The sequence below is a fragment of the Ambystoma mexicanum genome, chromosome 1q, assembly GCF_040938575.1.
Source record: "Ambystoma mexicanum isolate Mex_15411 chromosome 1q, UKY_AmexF1_1, whole genome shotgun sequence".
NCBI classification, from domain to species: domain Eukaryota; kingdom Metazoa; phylum Chordata; class Amphibia; order Caudata; family Ambystomatidae; genus Ambystoma; species Ambystoma mexicanum.
In genome coordinates, this window is record NC_090922.1 from 558,336,800 (window position 1) to 558,362,572 (window position 25,773).

General features: G+C 41.6%; 1 protein-coding gene across 4 annotated transcripts in view; it reads right to left on the reverse strand.

Annotated features, from left to right (window-relative positions):
- Positions 1–3,239: 3,239 nt before the first annotated feature.
- LOC138531625 (nectin-1-like) overlaps positions 3,240–25,773 on the reverse strand; it is a 176,547-nt gene continuing 154,013 nt past the window's right edge. Inside the window, exons 4-7 of one of the 4 annotated variants that reach the window (XM_069640999.1) lie at positions 7,799–7,935; positions 6,371–6,527; positions 4,817–4,922; positions 3,240–3,606 (exon numbers count right to left, since the gene is read on the reverse strand). In XM_069640999.1, the coding sequence (XP_069497100.1) occupies positions 3,543–3,606; positions 4,817–4,922; positions 6,371–6,527; positions 7,799–7,935 (464 nt within the window). In that variant the 3' untranslated portion in view covers positions 3,240–3,542. Of the gene's footprint in view, positions 3,655–4,816; positions 4,923–6,370; positions 6,528–7,798; positions 7,936–25,773 lie in introns of all 4 variants that reach the window. The other 3 variants (XM_069641000.1, XM_069641002.1, XM_069641001.1) reach the window with 3 other exon arrangements.

The window sequence follows — 25,773 nt, forward strand, 5'->3', positions numbered from 1 at the left end:
CTTACCAAACAAGTTAACACAACCGCGTCAGCTACCGCCTACACAGGGAAACTAATTAGAGCCTGTAGACCTTTCTTATCTACCAATAGCTGCCTTACGCTGGCTAGAGCTCTCATACAATCTAAGCTAGACTATTGCAATAGCCTCTACTTAGGTGCCAACCAATCTATAATTAACAAACTTCAGGTCCTCCAAAACAATGCGCTACGTGCAGCTCTAAACATTCCTAGACGCGAGCATATATCCGCCATTAGAATATCATGAAAATGGCTATCCATTCAACAAAAAATTGATTTAAAAACACTTTGCCTCACCTACAAAGCCATCAACCACCTAGCCCCTGCCTACCTCACCAACAAATTCACCACGAAACCAGCCACCAGAATCACTAGATCCTCCAACACTCTGTGCCTCACCGTGCCCAGATTCACTTCTAAAAGAGCTGGCGGCTCACGTTTCACGGTCCTTGCCTCTCAACTTTGGAAAACCCTGCCTTTGAACATTAAATCGATCAAATCTTTCCAATTATTCAGGAATCTTGTCATTGGTTGGTTACTGATCAAAATCCAACCTTAAGCTTAACCCAGCCTACCACAAAATTGTATATATTGTACATGCCTCACCTATGCCTCAACTGTAAATTTTAACTACCTCTGTCTGTATATACTCTACATAACCTTACAAAATGTTATACTGCAAATGCTATATATATTGTGCCTGTAACCTATCCTAAGCGCCCTTATACTCCAGGGTCTGGAGCGCTATAGAAATATAATAAACAAATAAAACAAACAAACAAGGTATTCATTGGAGAGGTCCTTGGCTGACCCTATCCCTGCACCCTTAGACATCCCACAAAGCTCCTGTCTATCACCCACACTTTACAACACCTACACTAAGCCACTGTTCAACCTCCTAGATGCATTGGGGATCATTTGCACCAACATCGCTGATGATACCCAAATACACCCCTCCGATCACAGATAACCATGCCACAGACACTGCTTCGATCAATTCAGTCTACAGCACCATACACAATTGGATGGCCACCCACAATCTTTGTTTAAACAACAATAAAAGTGAAGTCCTCATTGTGGGCTCCACCTTTCGAATGAAAAACCCGAACACAGCCTTTAAGACTCTGTGCATTGATGGCATGTCCATCCCAGTCCTAAAACAGGATAAGACACATCAACGCCCTAGCCTTGTCCACTGCCTGCACCTCCAGGCTCTTATCTCTGTGCAGGCAATTCCTGTCACCTGACAACTGCCTCACATTGGCACGTCCACTCATTCTATCCAAACTAGGCTATTGTGACTCTCTCCTCATGGGCACTTTAGCACACAACCTGGCTAAACTGCAACTTCTGCAAAAATAAAGCCCTGAGCGCCAGCCGTGGACTACTATGATCCGACCATATCGCTGCAACCAGACGGAAGGAACACTCGCTTCCAATCAAAGCACGGATTGACTTTAAAACTCTAACCATTGCACACAAATGCATATACAAAGAAGCTCCCTCCTACCTCAACAATTGTCACACTCAGAAACGACCTGTGCACTCTTTAAGATCTAACTGTGGTATCTCACTGCTCACCCCTGCTATAAGAGGAAAAGAGCAGGGGGTAAACTTTGTGGTTACAGCACCCAACTTATGGAACACCCTCCCGACAGCCATCAGAAATTAACAAGCCTACACAACATTCCAAAAAACGTTTAAAACATGTCTCTTTGACAAGTACGATTAATGACTGCTTCACGTGTTGATTCCTACTGTTTCTTACTGTACGGCACGCCGTGATACCCCTGGGTTTAGGCGTTACAGAAATATTATTTTGAAAAAATGTATTAATGTGCATTTTGCATTGAGCAGTTGTTTTGTCTTTATGTGTTGCTGTATTCAATAAATAGAAAAGTAGATAACACCATGAATTAACAGTCTGCTATCACCCCCCTCCACCTATTCTTCCACTTCATCAGGTACCATCAATGTCCAACCCACAGCACCCTGAATTGTACCTCAAACACATTTAAACATTACAACTTCAAAATGACAGTTTCACATGCTTCCTTAAAGGGTCCATTCAATACAATTGAACGGAAATTAAATGTGGTCCTGTACAGTGCACCTCTTCAATTTTCTTGGCACATGGTTTTGCTAACAAAGATAGGTGTGTGGTTAGTTGGGTGTGAGGAGAGGCTAGTGCAGCAAGCTGTGGTATTGAGAAGCGCAGGCTGGGCATGCCGGAGCCTTTATGTGTTTGGGGCATTGACACATGTTTTATTCAAAGGGAAAAACCCACATCTATAAGAGGAAGACATTGGGACAAGGTCAACTTTTTGGGGAGATGGGGTGCAGACAGTGTATGATAGAGTTAAAAATGTGACAGGCCATGTAATTAACTGGGGGTCCACTCTGCTGAGGTTCCTTTGATTGGGGGGCTGCTAACACGCAGAAAGCGTCCATGTGTGTTGCAGTGGTCCATGTGTATGTAGTGTAAGGATTCTAGTAGCCTGAAAGGTGAGTTGGTTGGTTTTGGAAAGGGCAGATGATTTGAGGCTCTTGAGGAGTCCTGCCATTTGAATTTTAGGGCTAGACTGAAGTGCTAGAGTTCAAGTCGTGATGTTATCCATCAAGCTGAAGTGTTGTTACTGTCCCAGTGACATTTTATGATGGATGTGGTATGTTGTCAGTGTCTTATGTCTGATAGGGAGACTGGCCCAACAACATGAGATATCCACAGTCTTCTTGAGTTGAGCGGTGTGGCATGTAGCATATGTCAATGAGGTTGATCTAAAAGGCTCCTGTCTCTATTGTGTCTTGGTTTGCAAGCGCTGGTGCTCTGCTCAGTCTTTGGGCGAGGTTTGTGATGGCCCTTTAATTTTTACAGTCTGAGTGAGCTATCTTTTGAGAGTTCTCTTGAGTGGTCCAGATGGGTCTTGGAGTCCCACCTACATTAATCAGAACAAGCAGATTCCCATTCACTCGTGTATAACCCTGGAATTAAAACAGTAACGGGACAGGGACGGGAGGCGCGCGGGTTTTGGAAGCAAGACCATGCTGAGCAAACACAGGTTCGAAACCCGGACCCGCGCTTGGGGATGAGGGGAAAAAACGCGTTATAACTGACCTAACCTTCCACAATGAAACTAGCGCCTAGATACCTACGGTTATGTGCGCTGTAAATAAATGCAAAACATAAATAAAATAATTGTTAACATGGGGCAAATCACAAAATCAGATAATAATTATTACACATTTAATCATGAATGTAACATATACAGTAGAAGAAACATTCAACAATATATTTACAACATATATTAAACAACCAGACAGAAATGAAACACTATTAAAAAATAATACACATTTCTCTGACTGATCAATGTGATGAAACACGAGTCCCAGCCTGGGATGATTCTAGTTGTTCCAGAAGCAGCTGCTGTGATATCTTGCTTGTTTCGCTCTAGTGAACAGTCAGGTGTTGAGAGTTGTTCTGCAGACAAGGTGATCTTCCTCTGTGCGGGGTCACTGGGCATTGAGTTAACAGGAAACTGAGGGAGGATCCTCAAGGAACTCAAATGGCCAACCTCTGAAGAATGAAGGGCTGGGGGGACCAGCCAGAATTTAGATGTGTGAGTGAGGATGCACACAGCTGTCAGAAACAAGCAAATAATGAGTCAGAAATCATGCATGCAGACTTATCCTTGGTTTGAAAAACACTGACCACACTACTTCTGCTCTGCAATCTCTATACTGCCCCCAAGTGGAGTAAAATATCATCTTTTAAACTTTGTGCTACACTATCATTGGCCTCCTGACCCCAAACACCTACAGAAAGAATAACCCACCGCAGAATTTGAGATGCACCTTGGAAAATTCACAACAGCACTATTCAAGCATAAAGGCTGGGAAGGTAAAGCCTACGGTTTAGTTGGGTTAGCAGCATGGAAACAGCTGTACCTAACTTTGAAATGGGGGGAGGATGAGAGGGAGAGAGAGAAGGACAGATGGGGAAGGTGTAGCTTGCAGTTGCTTCACTTATTAGCTGTACCCTGCCTATCATGGGCAGCTCTCTCTCCCTCTCTCTTTCTCTCTCTTTCTCACTCTATTTCTCTGTTTCTATGTGAGTGAGAGCAGTGTTATGAGGTGCACCATCGCTAGCGCCACCTAAATCATTGCTGGCGGCTGTGCAACCAGATGAAAAAAACAGATGAGGGGTTCCAGGGGCTTTTTGCTTTTTTTGTTGCAAAAGCAGCTATTAAAAACAGGAAAACAAAGTAATCTACTTGTATTAACACTGCACATTTTCTATTTATTGTGCAATGTGCATATCTAATGATGACTTGCAGTATTTTTCTGGTCATAATGTGAATGTTGCACCTGTATTACTGAGCAAACCACATTACCAAAATCCAGAATAACCATATGAATTATGTTCTGCTACAAGGCCACAATTCCAAGATGGTCAGTGTGGAGAGTTCCTATTGTTGGCAAATTGGTCCCACGCCACAACTCTAAACCTAGCCTTTTGCAGAGCTTCTGCAAGAGTCTGGAACTCCTTATCAATCAATGCACCTAGCTCCAAATCTGCCAGCTCGAAGGAAAATCTTCCCACTCCCCATGAATCTTGCTACTTTTTCTTACCCCTCATCGTGTCCTTGAGGATCATTTATTGTGTGTGTGCTTATATCGTGCTCCACTTGCTAGGTGTTATCTGAATCATGCAGACCCTTCAAGCCTACCTCTTCTCTCGCATCATTTCGTGAACTAATGTTCAGCAAATATTTCAATTGATTAAAATAAGGGAGAGATACCTGAAAAACAGAGAGGGTCCATGTTGCAACAACATTGGGCGTTCTACACATAGGTGGTGCTGACCGAGAGCTCTGTATCTTTCCGGATGTCTGGGTACATATAATGCTAAAGGTGGAGAGAGGTTCAGAGACACAAGACAGAGAAGGAGACAAGGTTAGAGACAGAGGTCCAGACCATTACCAATAACAGCACACCCTGGGCAACACAGAAACAACGTATTTATTATTATTATTATTATTATTATTTTATTATTTATTTTTTTTAATTGATAAAGCGCACTTGCAGCCCAGAGGCATCGAGGCGCTGGTCCACAGAAAATGTCTTAGTTACACGATACAGAGATTGCTAGTGGTCACAATAAGCATCGCAGTTAGGAGCATACATAACAGTACTATCTTTTAGTTACAACAGTTGTTAATGGATACAGTTTATGAAAGGTGACCACTCGGTCTCATAGGGTGATGGCAAGTCCATACGAAAAGCATGGTCTTGAACGCTTGGCGGGAGGCAAGGTGGGAGGTTATTCCTCTAAGGTGAGGTGGAAGAGAGTTCCAATGGGATGCAGCAATAGGGAAGCTAGATCCTCTGGCACGTCTTAAAGACCTTATTTACTGTGATTCTCTTGGTGTGGGGGGTCCTGGTGGGTTTGGCAGTGTGTGGTCTTCAGTTTCTTTGAACAAGATAGAGGGGGGCTGTGTTGTGTAGGCATTTGTATGTGAGTGCCAGGGTTTTGAAAATGATCATTGCTTTGATGGGGAGCCAGTGGGCTTGTCTCCTAGCAGCTGTTATGTGGTCTCTTTGGTGAATGCCAATGGCCGCCCTTATTTCATTGTTTTGGACAACCTGGAGTTTTTCTATGTTTTTAGCGGAAGTGCCTGCCACAAGGGCATTGCAATAGTCAAGACGGGATCCGATTATGGCTCTGGCGATGGTTAGGCAGTTTTTCTCACAGCGGAACGATCTAGCTGCGGTTAGTAGTTTGGAGTGGTAGGCTGCCGAGTATTATATGGAATTGACCTGTCTTAACATGGATAGCTTGGAGTCCAAGTAGACTGTGAGTGTTTTAACAGCTTGGGAGACAGAGTTTTGAACATTGTCGATGAGGAGAATACACCATAGAAAGGCATAGAAAAGGTTTTCTAAGCATATATTTCTATGCTTTCAGTAGAAATGAAGAAATATGTACACACAAAGATATGTGGTTGAGTATGTGTTTGGAACAAATTGATGTGTAGTTTTAATATTGTATATTTGAATTGATAACATGTTGTGATAAATATTAAAATATGTGTATTTTTTCGATAACCACATGGTGAAGTGCCCTGTGTTTGGGTTAAAGAATGCAAAGAATTAAGTATACATACATCTAGGTCGGCTCACTCTGAGTGGTAAGGGAAGGAAGCTGATTTGTGGGATTTTCTTTAATTTGTGTTTCATTATCCTCACCCACTCAGCCCCTAAAAAGAGGATTATTGTAGCTCACGTAAAACTTGATGTCCTAAGCTCCAGAAAGCCTTGTGGACAATGCAGAGGGTCTTGAACTTGATCCTTACTGCCACTGGGAGCCAATGGAGAAATTTCAGAGCTGGAGAGATACGATCCCTGGGCTTGAGGCCAAGGATAAGTCTTGCAGTCCTGTTCTGGATGAGTTGTAAAGGATGGAGAGTAGAGGAAGGTAGATTTAGAAAGCGGCTGTTGTAGTAGTCCAGCCTAGAGTGAACTAGAGCACTGGAGACAGTGAGCTTTTGGGGGAAGTGAGGAGAGGAAGAATACCTCTGAGGAGGTGTAGCTGGTAGTTAGACATCTTAGAGACATCAGAGATGTGAGGAGAGAAGGAGAGTGTGGAGTCGAATATGACCCTGAGGTTCTTACCCTCACAGGTGGGAGCAGGAAGATGGCCCAGAGTGGGTGGGCAGAGAGTGATCGGAAAGAAGGTGAGCTGATAAGGAGGATCTATGTCTTACTGTTATTAAGGCAGAGATCATTGGCGGCGCACCACTCCTGGATTGCGGACAGACAATCTGGGATGAGAGAGGGAGAAGAGGTGACCGAGGGGAGCCTGAAAGCGAGCTGAGTGTCATCCGCATAGCAGTGAAAGTCTGAGCAGAGAGCAGCTAAGTGGCGGGCAAGAGGTTCCAGGTATTGGCTGAAAAGTCAGGGAGAAAGATTAGACCCCTCTGTGGGAAGATAATTGTCTCCACATAAAAGCATTACCAGATCTGACTTTGCTGCATCTGGTCATATGCTATCTCCCCATTGAGTCCAATGGGACAACATGGGGGGTTAAGCAAAGGGTCTGCATAACTTACAGTCACATGAAGGTATACCGTTCTTTTGCTGCGGGATTTTTCGTCGCAGGACTTTTCATCGATGTTTTCTTTTTTGGGGGGGGGTTAAAAATGAAATAAATATTTGTGGCTGAAAGGAAATAATAATTAAAAAAAGGGGGGGTTGGGTGGGTAACCCCCCGCCAAAAAAAAAACGATGAGTTTTTTTTCGATAAAGAAACGCCAATGAAAAGTCCTGCCACGAAAAATCCTGCGGCAAAATAACGTAGAACCCATGTGAACTCTTCCTGTTACCATCTACTTACTGAATGCACTCCTGGTAATTCCATCTGGTGGCTTTCCAGAGGATACACCCCCAAACTTGTAACCAGGTGATGAAACTGGGGTAGGAGAAAATGACCTTGCATGAATTGGAGAGGTCAAGAGATCCTTTCTTAACATATAGGGGGGGATGAGGTGGACTCATGGGCACTGACCATTGAAGTTCTACTTCTTTTTGATCATGGCAAATGAAAAAAGGGTGATTTCATTGTATACTAATGTACTTTCTTGGGGGCAAGAAGCATATTTTCCTGGGTGGACCGAATCAAAGCTATGTGGGTGCGTGCTCAATACCATCACCCCCATGCCTCACCTGATTAAGGGAGTTTTGTCCCTGCAACTCCCTCAGTAGTCTTCTCTTTCTATACTCACACTTTGTGATGGCCCGGGCCGCTGCCACAGAGCATACACGATGGCGAAACAGATAAAACCCATGACTGTCAGCAGTCCAATGCACACCCAGAGAGAGACCATTGGCTGCCATGCCTCCCTGCGAGTGAATGAAGGAGCTGCGGAAGAAAATAAATGAACATGTCAGTTTCATAACATGGACTGCAATAAACTAGGCACAGTGCAAGTGACTACGGTATTGCACAAAACTGCATGGGGGAGGCCATTGGGAAGGACAAGGGGTGGGACACTAAACTTCCCTGGTGGGTGGTGTAGGGGATGAACATCTGTGTTGCACACCGTGGGGAGTATCCATGAGAACATGATGGGCACTGCTCAATTTGTAAAACACATTAGTGCCAAGGCCCACATATTTTCTAGCACTCCTGTGACACTGCGGGTTGGCAACACTGCTGCCACCACCCATAGCTGCTCCCATGTGTGTCGACATATTTGGGGATACACTACAGCTCACACCTGATCATTGTGGTTGATGGATGGACTGACTGTCAACACTTCATAATTAAAGTGAGTCTGAGACAATAAGTGCCGGGGCTCAAAAATAAGTGCCAGGGCTGAGCCCTGGCAAACATCCCCAAACATTAAGCACTGATGATGGGGCAGAGGCCCACACTAGATTATCATCCTCATTCTTCCTAAGTCAGATATGGGACAAAACAAAGAAAACCAAAAAAAACACAAGGTCTGGCAGCCCCTCTACCAAGAATGAACACTGCCAAATAACGTGTTCTCTGGGAAGGTGCTCACTCGGGAGGGTGTATAATCACGTTTTAGGTCACTGCACCTTTCACTTAGGAGAAATGTCCATTTGCATATCTGAAATGCACTTGTGGGTGGGACCAGCCAGATATGCAAATTGATATTTTTTCTCTGTGAATGTTGCAGTGAGCTAAAGCATGGTTGTAGACACTCCTGAGAGGAAGACATTCCATAGAACTGGGTATTTGGCCCACGTTCGTTCTCAGTAGAGGGTCTCCCACATTCTTGTTCAAAACATAGAAAAACTTTTTCACATTTTCATTATGCTTCCATACTTTTTGTATGCACGTGGGCCGGCCAGGGTTTCTTCCCATGGCAATGGTTTAACCACGGCCATGTGACTGTGCCACTGTCAGACCTGCAATCATGATCATTCCACTGACAGTGGACCGGTCCTGATTGTGCAGTCTTGCCAGGGATCTCTTGCACCACCTAAGACCTTCTGCTGCCATGCTTGTCCTTACAAATGGATTGAGCCTTGGGTGTAGTGGTAGGAATGAGATCTCGCAGAACCTCATGCCATGTTCCAGGCCCTGCCGCGCCACATGAGGTAGTCATTTTTCCCCCGCAAATAATTCTATTATAAAACTAGAAAGTATAAACACTCACTTTATACAACTGCAAATCCAAACTGAGCACTCACTTCAGGTATTAGGTAGGTGACATCAAAACCATAGTTGAGGTGAGCATTAAGGTTGTAATTGTAGTGGCATGGAGTTAGTGTTTGTACTTCAGAGATTTATGGTTCAATTTGAACTGGTATACAGTGAACGTTTGTAAATGAACTATGGTGACTTTTAACTTTTTGTGAGATTAATCTTAACTGTGAATATATAAAATACAAGGCAGTTTGCAATACCCGTATAGAAGTATGTAAATAATGTTCTTATTACAGGCTAGTTATGACATCACTGCTGGCCTGTAATGAAAAAAATACATCACTATTGCTCTGTAATCAGTTATTATACTCCTGTTGTGACATCACAATGCCTGCTGCCCTATGAAGCACAGAGCAGGATTCCAGATGACACTACAGCAGGTTAAGCTGCGACAATCTTTTTTAAAAATGTGTATTCATACAATGTTGGCTAACAGCCTTAAAACAGTGGTGTCTGTACAAAGTACAATCCAACCCAGCTCCCATAATAGTTATAAGCTTTTTAAATTCCTTTTTTGTAAATCGCTTTCTGTGACTCTATACAGCCATTAGCCAATAAGGAACTGGTTATGGTAGTGTGTTTTGTTTTGTGCACTGCTAGAGTTTAACACATGAGAGCCAGAATCTGCATGCTACTGCTATTTTAAAGCACAAAACAAAAATGTTTTGAATGCATTTTATTAAACTGCTTAAACTATTTTTCTGCAACACATTAGACACATACATATTATGTTTTCTTTTCAATCCAAAGAGATTCTACATTATATATGTATCAGCAACTGGAAGATTTCTTACATTGCATTAAGCAAGAGTACAGGTATTAAAGGGAATGACTGTGTATGGTCCCACCCTTGTGTAGTTACTGCACTTCGTTTTATTTTCTCTCAACTTTTTTTTGTAAAGTTCTTTTGAACATATACAAATAATAAAAAAAAAAAGAAATTAAGCAACAGTACAGGTATTAAAGGAAATGACTGTGTATGGCCCTGTGTTATAAGGAATACAATATCCTATACCATAGGTGAAAAGAATATTGCATGTCACAAGGCTATTTGCTCAGAACTACTCAGTGGCTTACAAAATAAGAATAAACTATGGCAGGGGGTACTCTATCTCTCTCTCTCTCTCTCTCTCTCTCTCGCTCTCTCTCTCTCTCTCCCTCTCGCTCTCTCTTCCCTTCTCTCTTTGTCCCTCTGGCTCTCTCTAGATATTTCATTATATAATATATACCATTTAGTATATTGCTTCATTTTATCAGATATACTTTTATACTTTAGAGTATATTTTATATAGTTTTTTGCAACAGAAATATGTGTTGAAAAGGCTAAATACAGTTTGTATATTTACACTTAATGATGCTATTTTCACCATAGGTATTTATTTTCCTCGAAATGGCAATGCTGCCCATACAGTAGTACATAATGGAGGCTCCTGCTGAGTTGTTCTGATATCTTACTGAGTGGAGGTTCTATACTTGTGTAGGGGAATATGTAATTATGGACCCATCTATTCAGCACATAAAACCAATATGAAAATACCACCTGCGGAAGCCCCTTTAAAAATAGACACAGAAGAGAAGAGGAAAAACACATGAACAAGTCCCTTTTGTGGCAGGCACTTACACGTAAGCCCAGCAGAAAATGACAGCCACATATTCATTTAACTAGAACAAATCTTTTTTATCCAAACACCCATGTGCTTTTAACCTAATCACCCCATAGTTTGCACTAGCTTAAGAACTAGAGAACAGGGTTTCAGAACACTAGAATGCAGGAGTGTCACCAGTTCGCATTAGCTAAGCACATTACATGAAAGCTCCAAATGTTATCAGGCTTTCTCATAGAGAAAGGCTCCTCCCACTCCTGAGCATGAAACAGCAGGCAGGCGTTTATGGAAACACACACACCTTATATACATTATATATTGCATATAGAAATAATCATGTGCTCTTTAGCTCCATTAGCGTCATACCATTTTAGTTAGAAATGTCTATAGGCACTATTTCAATTTAGTAAAATACAACACACCATCAGGCCATCATTGAACCAGTTTCTATCAAAACACAAGTCTTCTTTCTCAGAGCATGCTATCAGACAAATTAATTCCAGAGGTTGCAACATTTTAAGAAACTGTCCGCACGACAAAAGATTAACTTATACAAACCCTTTCCAACAGAAGGTTAGCACTCAGCAGTGAGCGATAAATACAACTTTAAAATTATAAGTAGTCCCAGGCACAAGGACAGGACAGAGTGCGCTGATTAGCTGAGATGACACAAATTAAACAAAACACACACAGAGCCAAGTCTTAAAGTAGCGATCATGAATTGTATTCTCAGGCTGAGAACTTTGAAAACCATGTTCTGGTAGAAAAAAGGGAGCAACCAAATATGCGTATATAGATCACATGAGCAGTACCACACTGCCATCTATGGATTAAAATAAGCATGTGCAAGGGCTTTTCTTTCTTACAAATTTTTATGCAAAAATCAAATGGCACAAGCTGTTTAGAGAATAGAAGGAAGTTTAATTCCTAAAAGGTGCCAAAACCCACATGGGTATCCTATCTAGCAGGTAAGTAAAACTATGATACTCAAACAGTACAAATTTTATTAGTTATACAAAGTTCATTACTAAAAACGTCATCATAAAAAATGATCATATCACATAAAACAATCAAACAATTTTAAAATCACACAAGTAAATCAGCTTTAGTCGGTTCAAATCTTAAATTTGATCTTTGGTCGAACTCATATGGCCTAATCACACTGAGTCCCCTAGCCTAAGATGTTATTTTGGCTATTTCATATTTTAGTTTTTCAAATTCCCAACTTGTACAAGTTTCTGTCCCATTATCACAACAATGTAGGACATTCTTCAGGGGTGTGTAGTATCCTGTGTCGCTCTTATTCAAGATGAAACCATGTACTCAAGACTCAGTCTTCTTGTAAAGACAATGTACCCTCTCTGACTCGAGGGTTCACTATCCTGGAGTCTTCTCTAACCTTGAATGGTTACTTTAACAGCAAAATTCCAATTGCTTTAGAACTTGATGCCTGGTTTCCTCTAACTTCTGTCCATATTGTTATAAACTTGTGGCCCCGGCGTCACTCCATCCACTCAAAATATGTTCCAATTGCTCAAAAAAATTCATATACCCAATAGGCTGTCTGTTCCTCATATAACAGCGTTGCTACCCACTACTATTGAGACTGACTGACCACTAAAGAAAAGATGACAATTCCGTTTGGTTAGGAAACGACAACTGAATAAATTGGCTGGACACCTTGGAGACAGTTCTCTCCAACACTGTTATATGAGGAACAGACAGCCTATTGGGTATATGCATTTTTTTGAGAAATTGGAACATATTTTGAGTGGATGGAGTGACGCCGGGGCCACAAGTTTATAACAATATGGACAGAAGTTAGAGGAAACCAGGCATCAAGTTCTAAAGCAATTGGAATGTTGCCGTTAAAGTAACCATTCAAGGTTAGAGAAGACTCCAGGATAGTGAACCCTCGAGTCAGAGAGGGTACATCCTCTTTACAAGAAGACTGAGTCTTGAGTACATGGTTTCATCTTGAATAAGATCGACACAAGATACTACACACCCCTGAAGAATGTCCTACATTGTTGTGATAATGCGACAGAAACTTGAACAAGTTGGGAATTTGAAAAACTAAAATATGAAATAGCCAAAATAACATTTTAGGCTAGGGGACTCAGTGTGATTAGGCCATACGAGTTCGACCAAAGATCAAATTTAAGATTTGAACCGACTAAGGCTGATTTACTTGTGTGATTTTAAAATTGTTTGATTGTTTTATGTGATATGATCATTTTTTATGATGACTTTTTTAGTAATGAACTTTGTATAACTAATACAATGTGTACTGTTTGAGTATCATAGTTTTACTTACCTGCTAGATAGGATACCCATGTGGGTTTTGGCACCTTTTAGGATTTGAACTTCTTTTTGCAGATAACAGACATTGCTCCACGGAATAAGAAGTTTGTAAATCCCCACCTGTGGTTTTTTAGCCGTTTTGAGAATAGTGTGTAGAGAAAAGAAGGAAACACAGACACTTCATATGAATGCCGTATTAGTAAAGACAACATGTGATGCACACCATACAAAATTAACATTACAATTTTTCTTCTTTAACATAGCATTAACCAGAAACCTAAGGCAATGCAGTAATTCACAATTAAGATACTCTGTTTAAATACATCAGGATAATGGAGCCATTTTGTGATTATGTGTGCTCCACTAGCACCAGTCAAATGAATTGAATTCCCTGGCAGCTAAAGTCTGCATGCAAGTCAGGGACAGGACAAAGACAATTCATGAAGAGGCATGTGGCATGAGAAACAATGTTCCCACCAAGCAAGAGATTTTAAATGTCAGGAATAGGCTTTTGTGCTAACCTGAAGAGGGATCCGGTCGGAACTAAAAGGTCATATTTTATGTGTCACAGGGACTACCTCACATGCAGATAATTGGTTCTAATTCTTACCACTCCACTTGCACGCCTACTGAGGCAACAAATGGCACTTGCAATCCCCCTAGCTACATATGTTTAATGTTTCTCATTCACTCCCAACTTGTGTGAACCAAAATGACCTTATTAGAAATGAGCTAACATATAGATCTGATGGTGTGCCACATGTTTAGAACAGGCCAATGGAAGTATAATGGATGTATAAACATTTATGTCATTTTTACATCAGCCAATCAGGCAGATGCATTGTTTAAAAATGTTGCTTTTGCTTTCTGTAAAACGTAATATATGTCTGTACTCACACCATTATAATTTGAATGTCTGTGGATAATGCCCTGCTTAAGTAGATATTGCAATGTATCCTGTGCATTGCATTTCTTTGGCCCCTGCAAGTACCTTTATTGACCGAAGAAGGGACTTAGCCTACATTTTGGTTGGCCCAGTACAGGGGCTCAGTTCCTCCAGGAAAATCTGCTGGCTTCCCCACCATGCTTTGGGGACAAGTTAAGCCCACCTGGAGAGGACAGATGTTCTGCCCAGTTCTTGAAGAAGGATTTGCAGGTGCATGTTTTAGGAAAAGGCCTGACTGGCCCCTCCATGCCCATGGCCCACCCTCCCAGAGTGCAGGCCTTCTTGAGGGCAGAGTCAATCTGAGAGACTTCCGGAGACCCCCAGAGAGTCGGTGCATCGGACTCAAGAACTACAGAGAGAGTGAGTATGTGGAAGGTGGAGGGGATGCTGGTGTGAGTCATGTGTTGTTTTTCTGGCCAGGTTTTCTTTCTCTTATTTAGTAGCAGAACAGAAGGGCTCTTAGTGGGGAGCTGTGTTACCACGTTAAATAACTGTTAAGTGAAGAGTACACATCCCTTAATAAAGGAGGGAGATGGGCAACGTTGCTTTAGAAAATGGTGGGAGGTCCTGCAGTTGAGGGCACCTAGAATTAAAAGGTGTGAGGCAGAAATAGTGGGAAGTTCTGCTGTAGCAAGCAAGGATACTACCCTACACCTTTGCTAAAAGGTGTGAGGCAGGTAGCAGTAGAAAATTTCTAGAACTGTGATTTTGTATTTTTTCATGTTTTCATGTTTCCATTGTATATTTTGTACATAGTTCTGAATGGAGATTGACAAATTGGTGTTGACAACTTTGAATGTGGCATAAGATTGAGGTGAAGAAGTGGGGGTATCTTGGTGGCCTTGTGAATCTCACGCAAGAGCACATTGTGCCTTTAATATTTGATGGTGATTTTGCATTAGATTTTTGCATTTGGAGATTCTTGCAAAAGGTAAGAGTGCACCAAAAGGGGGCAGCACTTGTGATATTGTTGAAAGTATTATTGTGTTTCATGAATTTATTTTGATTTTAGCATCATAAAGACTTATGTTTCAAAATGAAAATGTTTAGTATGATTATTTTTTGCAGTAAGAGACGAAAGGATGAGCACTCCCTTAGGATTCCTGTGTAGGCAACTACCCTTCAAAGCAAGCTATAGGATGCACACACCGTAAATATGAGCCCCCTTTACTATAAAGAGGCCCTATGAAAAGAGCAGATGCACCCTGTGGAAAATTAGCTTTAGTGATAATGAATAGAAACAAAGCTTGTAAAAGTTTAGAAGCAGTAGTACCCAAAGCAAAAGGGAAAAGTGCACAGGGCGACTCAGCTAAGGGACGGGCTACGCCTAATGGGGAAAACTGATACTGGGACAGCAGGAGAAGTACTATTGAAAATGCATAGGACAATAATTAAAGATGTGGAAGCATGACTTGAGGAAATCCGAAAGCACAACTTGGGTCCAAGAAGGTTGCCTAGGTGTTCAATTAGAAAAGGATGCACATGGCGGTGCTTTGTCATTGGGGCGGGCATAACCTGGTAGCTCTGAAGTCAGTGTTTTTAATGGCATGAAAAATTAAGTATATATGCTCAGTTCATTCAGGAAATATAGTGAGAGGTAACAGGAGAAGCATGGGAATAGGATATATCAATCTTTTACCATGTATTAAGGTAGGGCCTTTCCACTGAAGTACACACAGAGCTACACAGAATTGAGGGTATGAAAGCAAAGGCATGGAAAGAAATACCAGGACATACAGTGCATTTTTGAAAGTGTGTGAGTGAAAGTGCAGTTGAAGCAAAGCACAGTGAATTAAAGTTAAACAGGGATGGAGGGAGCAGTAGTAACAAACCCCACAGGTACACAGCAGCAGTGGAGACCAGCACAAGACTGGGGAAATTCACATGACAACAACAAATGAGATAGTGGAACGGCCCAGGAAGCACACAACAACTCACAAAAGGGGGAAGGGGAAGGATTTGGGGAATAAAGATCACATTTTGGGATTTAAACATGCAGGAAGATGGTCCACCAATCTTGAGATTGACATATGCAATGTCATCCTGGAACACCCACGGGACCACCTTACACACAAGGGGCATCACAGGGATTGTATGCCTTAGAACAGACTGCAGTCCCCTGCCAATGCATGCCCCTTGGTTTGCCCAACCCCAGAATTTACGACACATACAAATGATAGCTCCCACACAGGGACAACTCATGCAGTAGCTCACACCTAATGCAATCCAGAACATTACACAGCAAGCTCCAATGCAGGCTACTTCAGTACCATGGGAACAGAATGCCCTACAACAAGGAACACTCGTACATTACACTAGAGCCGGTATCACAAGCAGAAATACTTTCTGTCTTTTAGGAAACAACACCTATACGCAGTAGGACCGCCCGCGGCAGACATTGATGTGCACAGTTCTGGGAAACATTTTAAGAGTTCCTTTTACAGAGGATTTACCCCATAGTATAGGACGTGGTTGCACCATTATTGCACTATAATGATACACCAGTGAATATATTAGGGAGGGATCTCCTTAAAAAAAAAGCTCAATAAGACCATTTCATTCACTGACAAAGGAATTGTGCTTTTAACATCAGTCATGCATTAGAATAGATTAGCCACAGTGCTACAGGCACTTTGCAGCACTAACACAATTAGAGCAGTACTATTATATGAGGAACTGTTTGTATATGCAGTTACCATTTTGATTGATTGTGATACTTCACCTTCCAGTAGAATTGACATTTAGATCAGTGACACCACATGAGGAAGCCCCAGGAACAATTTTCACTTAACACATTGATGTAGTAATAATGAGGAAAGATGCAATCATTGTAATGAGCACAGTTGAGAAAAGGAGAAAGGGATGGAGTGGAGAAGTGTATCATGTATAGACCTTACACTACCACTGAAAGAAAATACTGATGAACAGCTTATTGCAAATCTGGACACAGATGGGGAAGTAGTTTTTGAAATTGGAATACCTTGCCATTTGGTAATACAACACAGCGAAGTCCGACAAACAGTAATGACAGTAACCATTCCATCACCACAACCACATGAGGACTTAGCACGAGTACCTAGTAGACTGAGGACAAGCAATTCACATGACATAGGGCCCCTGACCGGCATATGGATAGTGAAAATGGAAACTTAAAAACAGGTATCATACTCCGCAGGGTAAAAACAATACCCATTATACAAAGAAGCAGGTGACGGAATGTATGGAATAATAAGAGCACTGCTTGACCAAGGCATCGCCGTGTCTTTGGGGTCACCTTGCAGCACAGTTAAAAACCCATTGAAGCATCAAAGGGGGGATCATGGAGATTCATTCAGATTGTCCACCATATAAATGACATAGAGGAAGCTGAATATACATTAGTATAGTCTACTTCCGTGTATTAAACCTCGATAATGCATTCTTCACCATACCATTACACCCAGAGTTAGAAAGCTTGACAGGTTTTCCCTATCGTAGAAAACAGATTCCAACACACTGGGTTACCCCAGGAGTACTGTGAACCTCCCAGTATCCTCAACAGGGTCTTCCAGATGGAGTTAGGGAATATCAACATGGACAGTACACTATTACTGTATGTAGAAGGCTAATTAGCATACAGCACCTCACAGGGACAGTGCAGAGAGGACACAACACAACTCCTGACAATAGAAGCAGACCAAGGATACAAGGTGGACAGAGACAAGTTACAATATTGCCAGAAAGAAATAGTATGTATAGGTTTGATGTATGCAACAGAAAGAAAGATAAGTACAGACAGAGCCACAGCAATGAGACAACACGCCACAGTGCAACATAATGAGAGAGAAACAGCAAATCATAGGAGTATGCAATAGTTGCCGCTCAGGGGTGTGGGGGGTTCAATTATTTGATACATGTTAGATCCCTATTGCAGAGATATAAAGAAATGTAGAAGGTTACGGATACAATTGTATGTACAGAGGAAATGGTAGAAAGCTTTGAAAATGTCAAAACATCAGTCAGCAATACACCTGTACTAGCAGCACCAGCTTATAGAAATCAATATCTCTTACTTTTACACACAAATGGCCAAATAATGACAGCAGAACTGACACAAAGATTATCACAGAAAAAAAAAAGGTTTAGCATTTATATTGGCCTAATCGTGCAGGAACACCTTATAAGTGAACAAGCAGTAGCGGCAACAACATTCAATTATGTGATGTCCACTCATTTTGTACATAAAGAATGAAGTATTTTCCAACCTCAACAGAGACAAATGCACACTCACCACACAGAGAGCAAGTAGGCATGAAGTACTATTAATAAATACAGCTATCATCACAGTGAGACACCACATGGCCAAACCAGTAGGACCAGCCACCAAAGGTTATGATTGAGTAGTATATAAGGAAAAGGCAGATTAATTCAGCTGGATTAGTGGAGAAACCGTTGATACAGGAGAAGTGTCTATGTAGGTGGGTCATGAAGTATATACAAGAAAAGTGAAAAAAGGCACATGGGCACAGTAGTAGTGAAATATATGAAAGATTAGGAGGAAGGAGTTCAGATCACCATACAGTAGATATTGCCCTCATATTATTCAGCACAAACAGCATAATTCATTTTACTCATTGAATCAATAAAAAAATCCAGCATATAAAGATGTTACAATATATGGTGACTATGCATACATGAAATATACAATATGTTTAGGTTTATCAAGATGAAAGAAAAAGGGATATAGAAGAGCAGATGAGTCCACATGTCAGTGTGCACCTTTAGTAACAAGATTAATTGAAGCATTAAAAGGCTCTGCCCATTTAACAGTCAAAAATGTGCTCAGCAGGCTTAGCGTTGTGTGAAAATGCAACTGCATACGCAGCCACAAAACAGTCAGCTTATATGCCCTTCTGAAAGAAAAAGAAAAGTTCTAGTCACTGCAACCCCACAGAGAAAGTTACCAAAAGCATATAGACAATTAGTCAAAGAATATATGTAATTGCATTTGAGGAAAAGAGCCCAAGCAAGGGAAAAATATGTATGTGAAAAGAGAGGGTGTGTCCCATCTCCCACCAAAATGATCTGGAGCCAATGCAGTACAGAAATAGGGAATTAATGGAATATGTATGTCACAGGTATGTCAATCTGTGCACAGTTACTTTCTTTGCAGAAAAATTAGTACTCCCAGAGGAAGGGCCCCAACATGGTACCACGACAGCTACAATACAGTGATAGGGAAAGGACACGTACAACACCTCAACTTGGATGGTAGAGGAGCAGCAGATGGACACATCATCCCTAGCTCCCGCCCCCTCATCTCCATCATATTGGAACATCCAGAGAAGAGCCCTATGTGGGACACAAGGTATTGTCCTAATACCACATCGAGTGTATGAAAGAGGATATGCACTTAGACAACCATATTGAATGTGCCTCACACTCAAAGGGTGGAAGGATGTCTGCACATGTCTTTAAGGAATGATACGAACACACATTGAAATGATATGCAAATACTTAAAGAATGAAGATGCAACTGGAATAATAAGAGAAACATGTAATCAAATATGAAGAAATCATGTGCACCAACTAAATGTGTCAGTAGAGATGAAGTGAATGTGCATTTGCTGAAACGCAAGGTAGACAAGACATATAGAGGCTTGCTGCAGAAGAAAACATGACGTGACCAGGGCAGCCATGATGGAAAGATGGACGCCAGACTCATGTTGAAACCAATCAAGCTACCTCAGAGACAGACCAGGGCTGCAGAGTCAGGAGACACTGGAAAACAGCTTCGAGTGAGGAATAAAGATGAGCCTATTGGCCTGGGATCAAGGATGACACATCCAGGAATAACTGCAATGCACAAGGTAGTCAAGAGGATAAACCATATACGTAAGACCTATTTCTCTTAGATTAAGCAAAGAAGAAAACGTTTGCAAGTGCCAAGTATTGGACAATCAAGGATGCAAAAAGCATATGCAAAGTGGAGTGATCAAGTCTCCAGAGGCCAAGAGGAGTAATGACACCCAGCTTCATTGAATTAAATAGCAGTAAATAAAAGGTAGAAATGGACACAATCGTGGTCTCCTCACATGTGATTCAGAAGTCGAAAACAAGGGCTATACATTAAGCTCTCGATGAAGATAATGGTGTACCTACACTCCCTTGAAAGTCCCAGAACAGAGAACAGGCTGCAAAGTCAGCTGCAAAGTAGAAACCATGGCTTAGGGCCCAACCAATGAGAGATGATGGGCTAATTGAGCATGTGGCTAGTAGCCTGAGGTTTTTTTCTGCACCTGACTTTCATTTTGCTTACGTGCTGCTAAAGAGCCAAAAGTCCATGGTTGGGAGAGAATGCCAAACAATTATAGGGTCTATGTAGCAACATTGTAAACCATGTTTCAAAGGACAACCCACTTTTGTTATTCTGCTATAATCTGTATTATACATATTCAGAGGTGGTTCAAGGCATGCCTACTAAATAAGTTGCATCTAGTGGTATTACTAATAATTATATGCTATATAGGTATACATGTTCCCTTAATCAATCCCTCCCTTCAATAGGCTTTATAGTTTGCCACGTAGGATGATGTCATAGATGATACAGATCGAGATATAAAGCCTCTGTATAATCAAAACCTAAGGGTGAGTGCATGGACTACAGTTTTTTGTTCATCAGATTGCACTACTTTATTTGTGCTGAAAAAAAGTAGTACTTTGCCATATTCCTTGAGTATGTCCGGTTATTTGGGTCTGAGATCATTATTGGTAATTCCATCAAGAACAAGAGAAGCTTCAAGGTGCTAGAGTACATTTTGGTAGCGGTACAGATGGTTCTGGTCCAGTCGACCTGGTCCCAGATCTAGACTCTCGGACTATCGACTACTTTCGCCATTAGCCAGAGGACATGGAGCTTCCTGTGTTGTGCGTCCCGTGGACTGAAGGCAAACTGGTCGATGGGGGAAGAGTCGATGCTGAGGGTCTCGAGCTGAGTCACGGATGTAAGTAGAGCATCGAAAGTGGCAAATATAGCTTGAGGGATTGTATTGTAAATATATGTATATAAGTAACAGGATTTGTGGGATTAGAAAGAAATGAAATAGATACCTCTGTTCCTGGTTCCAAGAGGGGCAGTAGGGTACGCACTAAAACTCAAAGTGGGGGCATTTTTTAAGTATTCCTGAGCCAAGGCCAAAAAGAAGAGTGCATATCAAACTTCAAAATGGGGTAAAAAGTGAGATGACATACATTTACTAAAGATAGTAAAGGAAAGCATAGGCAAAAAAAATCAAAGTGCACATGTGTATGGGGTTACAAATATGTCAGTGTAAAATCTTTATTGTGTCTAGATTAGGAGATGTAGAAAATAAGGTGATCATCAGATTTTTAAATCAAGAGATTGATGTCAATCAGGAGGATTAAAAAAAGGGGAATAATAAATAAATAAAGATGAGATCACTTAAAGTGTCAATAATAAAACAATGAGACAGCAAGAATTGATAAAAAGTGTAAATGAAGGAATAGAACGATCATCATTGCATAGATTTTTAAAATTGGTAAATAACATGGTTTTCTGATAATTGGCGGCGATTGATGGTGCATGCTCAAATTAATCAGTGTGGCATATTTGATAAAGTAAATAAAAGGATAAAAATTCTGGTAAGTATTGACAGTCGAAATTGACTTGTCACCATGGGGGCACTCCCCTTTTACATCTATGCAGGACCCTGCTGAGATATACACCCAAAATAAGGCAGTATCACACAGAGTGTGTGAAGAGCACGACAAATAAACCAAGTATGCCGGGGCCTCAAGAAGGCTCATTGTCAAAAACAGCATTGCGACATATGACAACATACTTGCATACTACATATAAGGGGAAGAAGTTACAGAAAATGTTGGCCGTCTTTGAGTTGTAGAAGATGTGTCAGAGTGCGAAAGAAGATCTGCCTGAGAAGGCGTGGATGCTTAATAAGCATAAAGCAGAGACTGCAACAACTTCGGCTCCTCTTTCCCCTTCTGAAAACAAGAGCGCAGATACTGAAATGCAGGGATTTTATCCTTTAAAGGAATTGAAAGCAGTAGCGAGGTATGTTAATCTGACATACAAGCCCCCTGCTTATAACAGTGAGGACAATGGGCAAGAGGACAAAAGTAGAGAATGCAAATATATGTTAACACGTAGTGAAAGTAAACAGCGTGATGAGAGAATAGATAGAAAGATAGATTGAGGAAGAAGCAAAGAGACAAAGACCAGTGAAGTACAGGGCTAAGGAAGTGACGATAGTGCAGAATGAATGGAAAGGAGGACAGATATTACTCAAGCTATATGACAAGGGCATTGATGGGGTTAGAGAAAGAGAAGAAAGAGAAGAGCAGGAAAAGAAAGAAAGAGAACAAGAGAAAGTACACAAAGAAAAGAAGGAAAAAGAGCGGAAGTGAAAGGAAGAACCAGGAAGGTACGAGGCAAGGAAAGAAAAGGGGAGACTAGAAGAGAAGAAACGAGAGGAGATAGAAACACAGAGATTGAAAGTATGTAGGTTGCAAAGAAGGCAATAGGACAAAGAGATCAGAGGGGTGAGGAAAAGGGAAGGAGCGATATACAGAAGTATGGGACAAAGAGATGATGAAATACATCATCTTTCTAATAATAGCATGGTGCCGATCAAACAACGAGAACGATCTGAGGAAGAGAGAGTGAGCTGCAAAAGATACCGAGAATACAGACATGGTCTGACGAGCAAGAAGCAGAAAACATAGGGAAAAGGATTGGGGATTTATATAGGCAAATAAGGGATAACAATGGGTATAAAACCAAAGAGAATGCTGAAGGATCTCTATCAAGGGAAAAAGAAGGTAGGTCAGATGTCATAGTAATAGATGAGTAGAGAATGATGCCTTTAAGTAGATTAGATCTTGATGATGTGGAAAGGGATGAAAGTCATACAAGTTGGGGCATAATGATGTCAGACGAAGAAATGGAAGAAAAGGAGAAGGGCCAAAGAGTGGGCACATGCGTTTTTCAAAAGACTCAAGTGTAGAAAAAGGGGTAAAGGGGTCAGACTTGGAGGACCCTGAAGAAAAATTGCTAGAACCGACAGCATACATTGAGCGACCACAAGCAAGGTTGTGCAGTTCAGGGGATATATCACCACCTTATATAAGCAGATTAAGGTCACTGCCCAGATGGAGACAAATGGGCGAGACCAGCCACACCTGGAAACCAAGAAGTGTAGGTGGGTATGATTATGGATCAGGATTTTCACAATTCCCATTCTTAGAGAAAGGGGGACGACGACCACAATATATATCATGGCCACAAATGGACAAGGATCATTGAAATATAAATTACCTAGTTTGACTTCAGGTACAGGAACAAGGATTTATGAGTTAGAGAGAATGCCATCAGGAAAGACATTAGCAACAGGTCACATAAAGGGCTGCTGGCAGCCATTCTAGGGGAGAGAGCTGACCACATATGGAAATGAGCAGTGTATGCAGGTGTGACTGCACAAAACACGACACACAATGGAGCGCCATTTAATAATAGCAGACCAGATGTATAGTGAGCAATCAGGGTACAATATCCCTGAACATCAGGCATGGGTGCGATTATGACTAGGAAAATGGATGAGGATAAAAATCCTGTTGCCTTTATTCAAGATATTCAAGAGCGATGGTGTCTTGAGATGAGAGAACTGTGGGATAAAATGGTGCTATTATTTTACCACATTTTATGCCAGGGACTGCCCGTACCAGTGCAACAGCAGATGATGATACAGGAAGGGATGGTAGCGAAGACATGGACAGAAATACAGTTGACTATTGTACATCATTGTCGATTGTTACAGGAGAAAAATAAGAAGAAAGCTGAGAGTAGAAAGTAGGATGAAGCAAAGTAAGTGCAGAAAGAATTGTCATATCTAGCCATAGAGGGAGTGGTATTGACTAATGGTGATGGTGTGACAACACTAGACATATGACCACCGCAGCAAAACAATGTAGTATACCCTATGGATCAGAGTGGGTACAATTTTTGGCCAAGGGGGAGAGGGAACGGAACTAGGGGAGGACGAGATGGATTTCAAAACCCTCGGGGAGGAGGAAGATTTAATTGCAGACAGCCGCAACACTGTTGGAATTGTGGGATGGTGGGACATACCGCCAAAACATGCAGAAGTAGAGGGGGCATGCAGCAAAACTGGCAAACTCCAAGAGGGGGAGTGGGGTATGTTCCACAATACAATACATAACCACAGGAGTATTAATCATAAGATCACCCGCAGAATGAGACACATGCACCACAAACACATCACGCTCTGTTACAAATGCAACTGCCACAAGGGCAACCACAGCAAGTGCCTATGAAAACACAACCGATGCAAACCCATCAAGCACAGACACAACAGGGCATGGTACCACAATGAAATATGAATGCAGGAGTCCCGCAAGCACCCACACCCAGAATAGGAAGTGTGACCGTGGTAGGAGGAAATCCTTTCACAGGTATAGGGATGAATTTATATCCACAATAGGACAGCCCACATAGTGACCTGATGTGTTCAGTACTATCAGTGACACCACACCCCAAAGAGGAACCAAGGGTCAGGGTAACTAGGAGGTAAGACATTTTCATTTCTTGTACACACTGGAGCAACTCGCTCCTGTGTGCGTGCGGGAAAATACCCAATGTCAGGCATTACCATGAATGTGCAGGGATTCTCTGGGGCAAATGCGCTTAGTTCCTTTTCAGACAAATTATCAATCTCTATAGGAGAACATGACGTGTCTATGCCATTATTAATTCTCGGCAGACACCAGTTAAGATATTAGGGCATGACTTCATGACAAAGCTGTACATAACAATATATTTTACTGAAGAAGGAAGAGTATGCTCCACTCCAGGGATACACTATATGAATGTGAAAGAGTTTATATTAGCCTTTGCAGGTCAGAATGCAGTACGAGGTGTCCCTTTAGATCCAGAAGTATTTTTGTATTTAGTGACTGTTTTATTATTGCGGTTAGCCAGGTTGGTAAGTAAAATATTTAGAATATCTGAAGAGTTTTTGTTTAGACCAGAAATACCTATGGATGAGAAAGGAGGACAGGTTGTCTCCTTAGAGTTAGAAGCAGCAGTGGTAGGAGATGAAAGGGTAATTGTTCATGGAACAAATGATGAGGTAAGAGGATGGAGAGCAGTGTTAGCCCTCAGTGAAGGATATAGGTTCACACACTTGACAGATGAAGAGATTTTCAGGGATGAATATTCCAACCATCAATTAGTATGTCTCACTTGTTGGATTAAAGTGGAGAATAGAGAAATACAGCAGAGAATGGCAATGCTAAAAAATAAATTGTCATTTTTTCAGGAAGATTTAGAGAAAGTGTCAAATATTTTATGGACTGGGTAGGGGGCTGTTGCTAGCAAAGTAAGATGGGTGCATAGTTCTTGAGCTCCTGACACACGGTGCTATCAACAACTGTCTCTGTGCTCCTATCTGGTGTTTTGAGCATGGCCACGCTGTGATTTGGTGGCATACTTTGGTGTGGAGAAGTTTTCTCTGCATTGTGCCCTTTACATCACGTGATCGCGAGACTCACAATAAAATGGTGGGCGCAATAAAACCTGCAAGGTGAGGAGGTCTCTCCTACCTGGGTGAAGTGTGAGCAGGCTTGAAC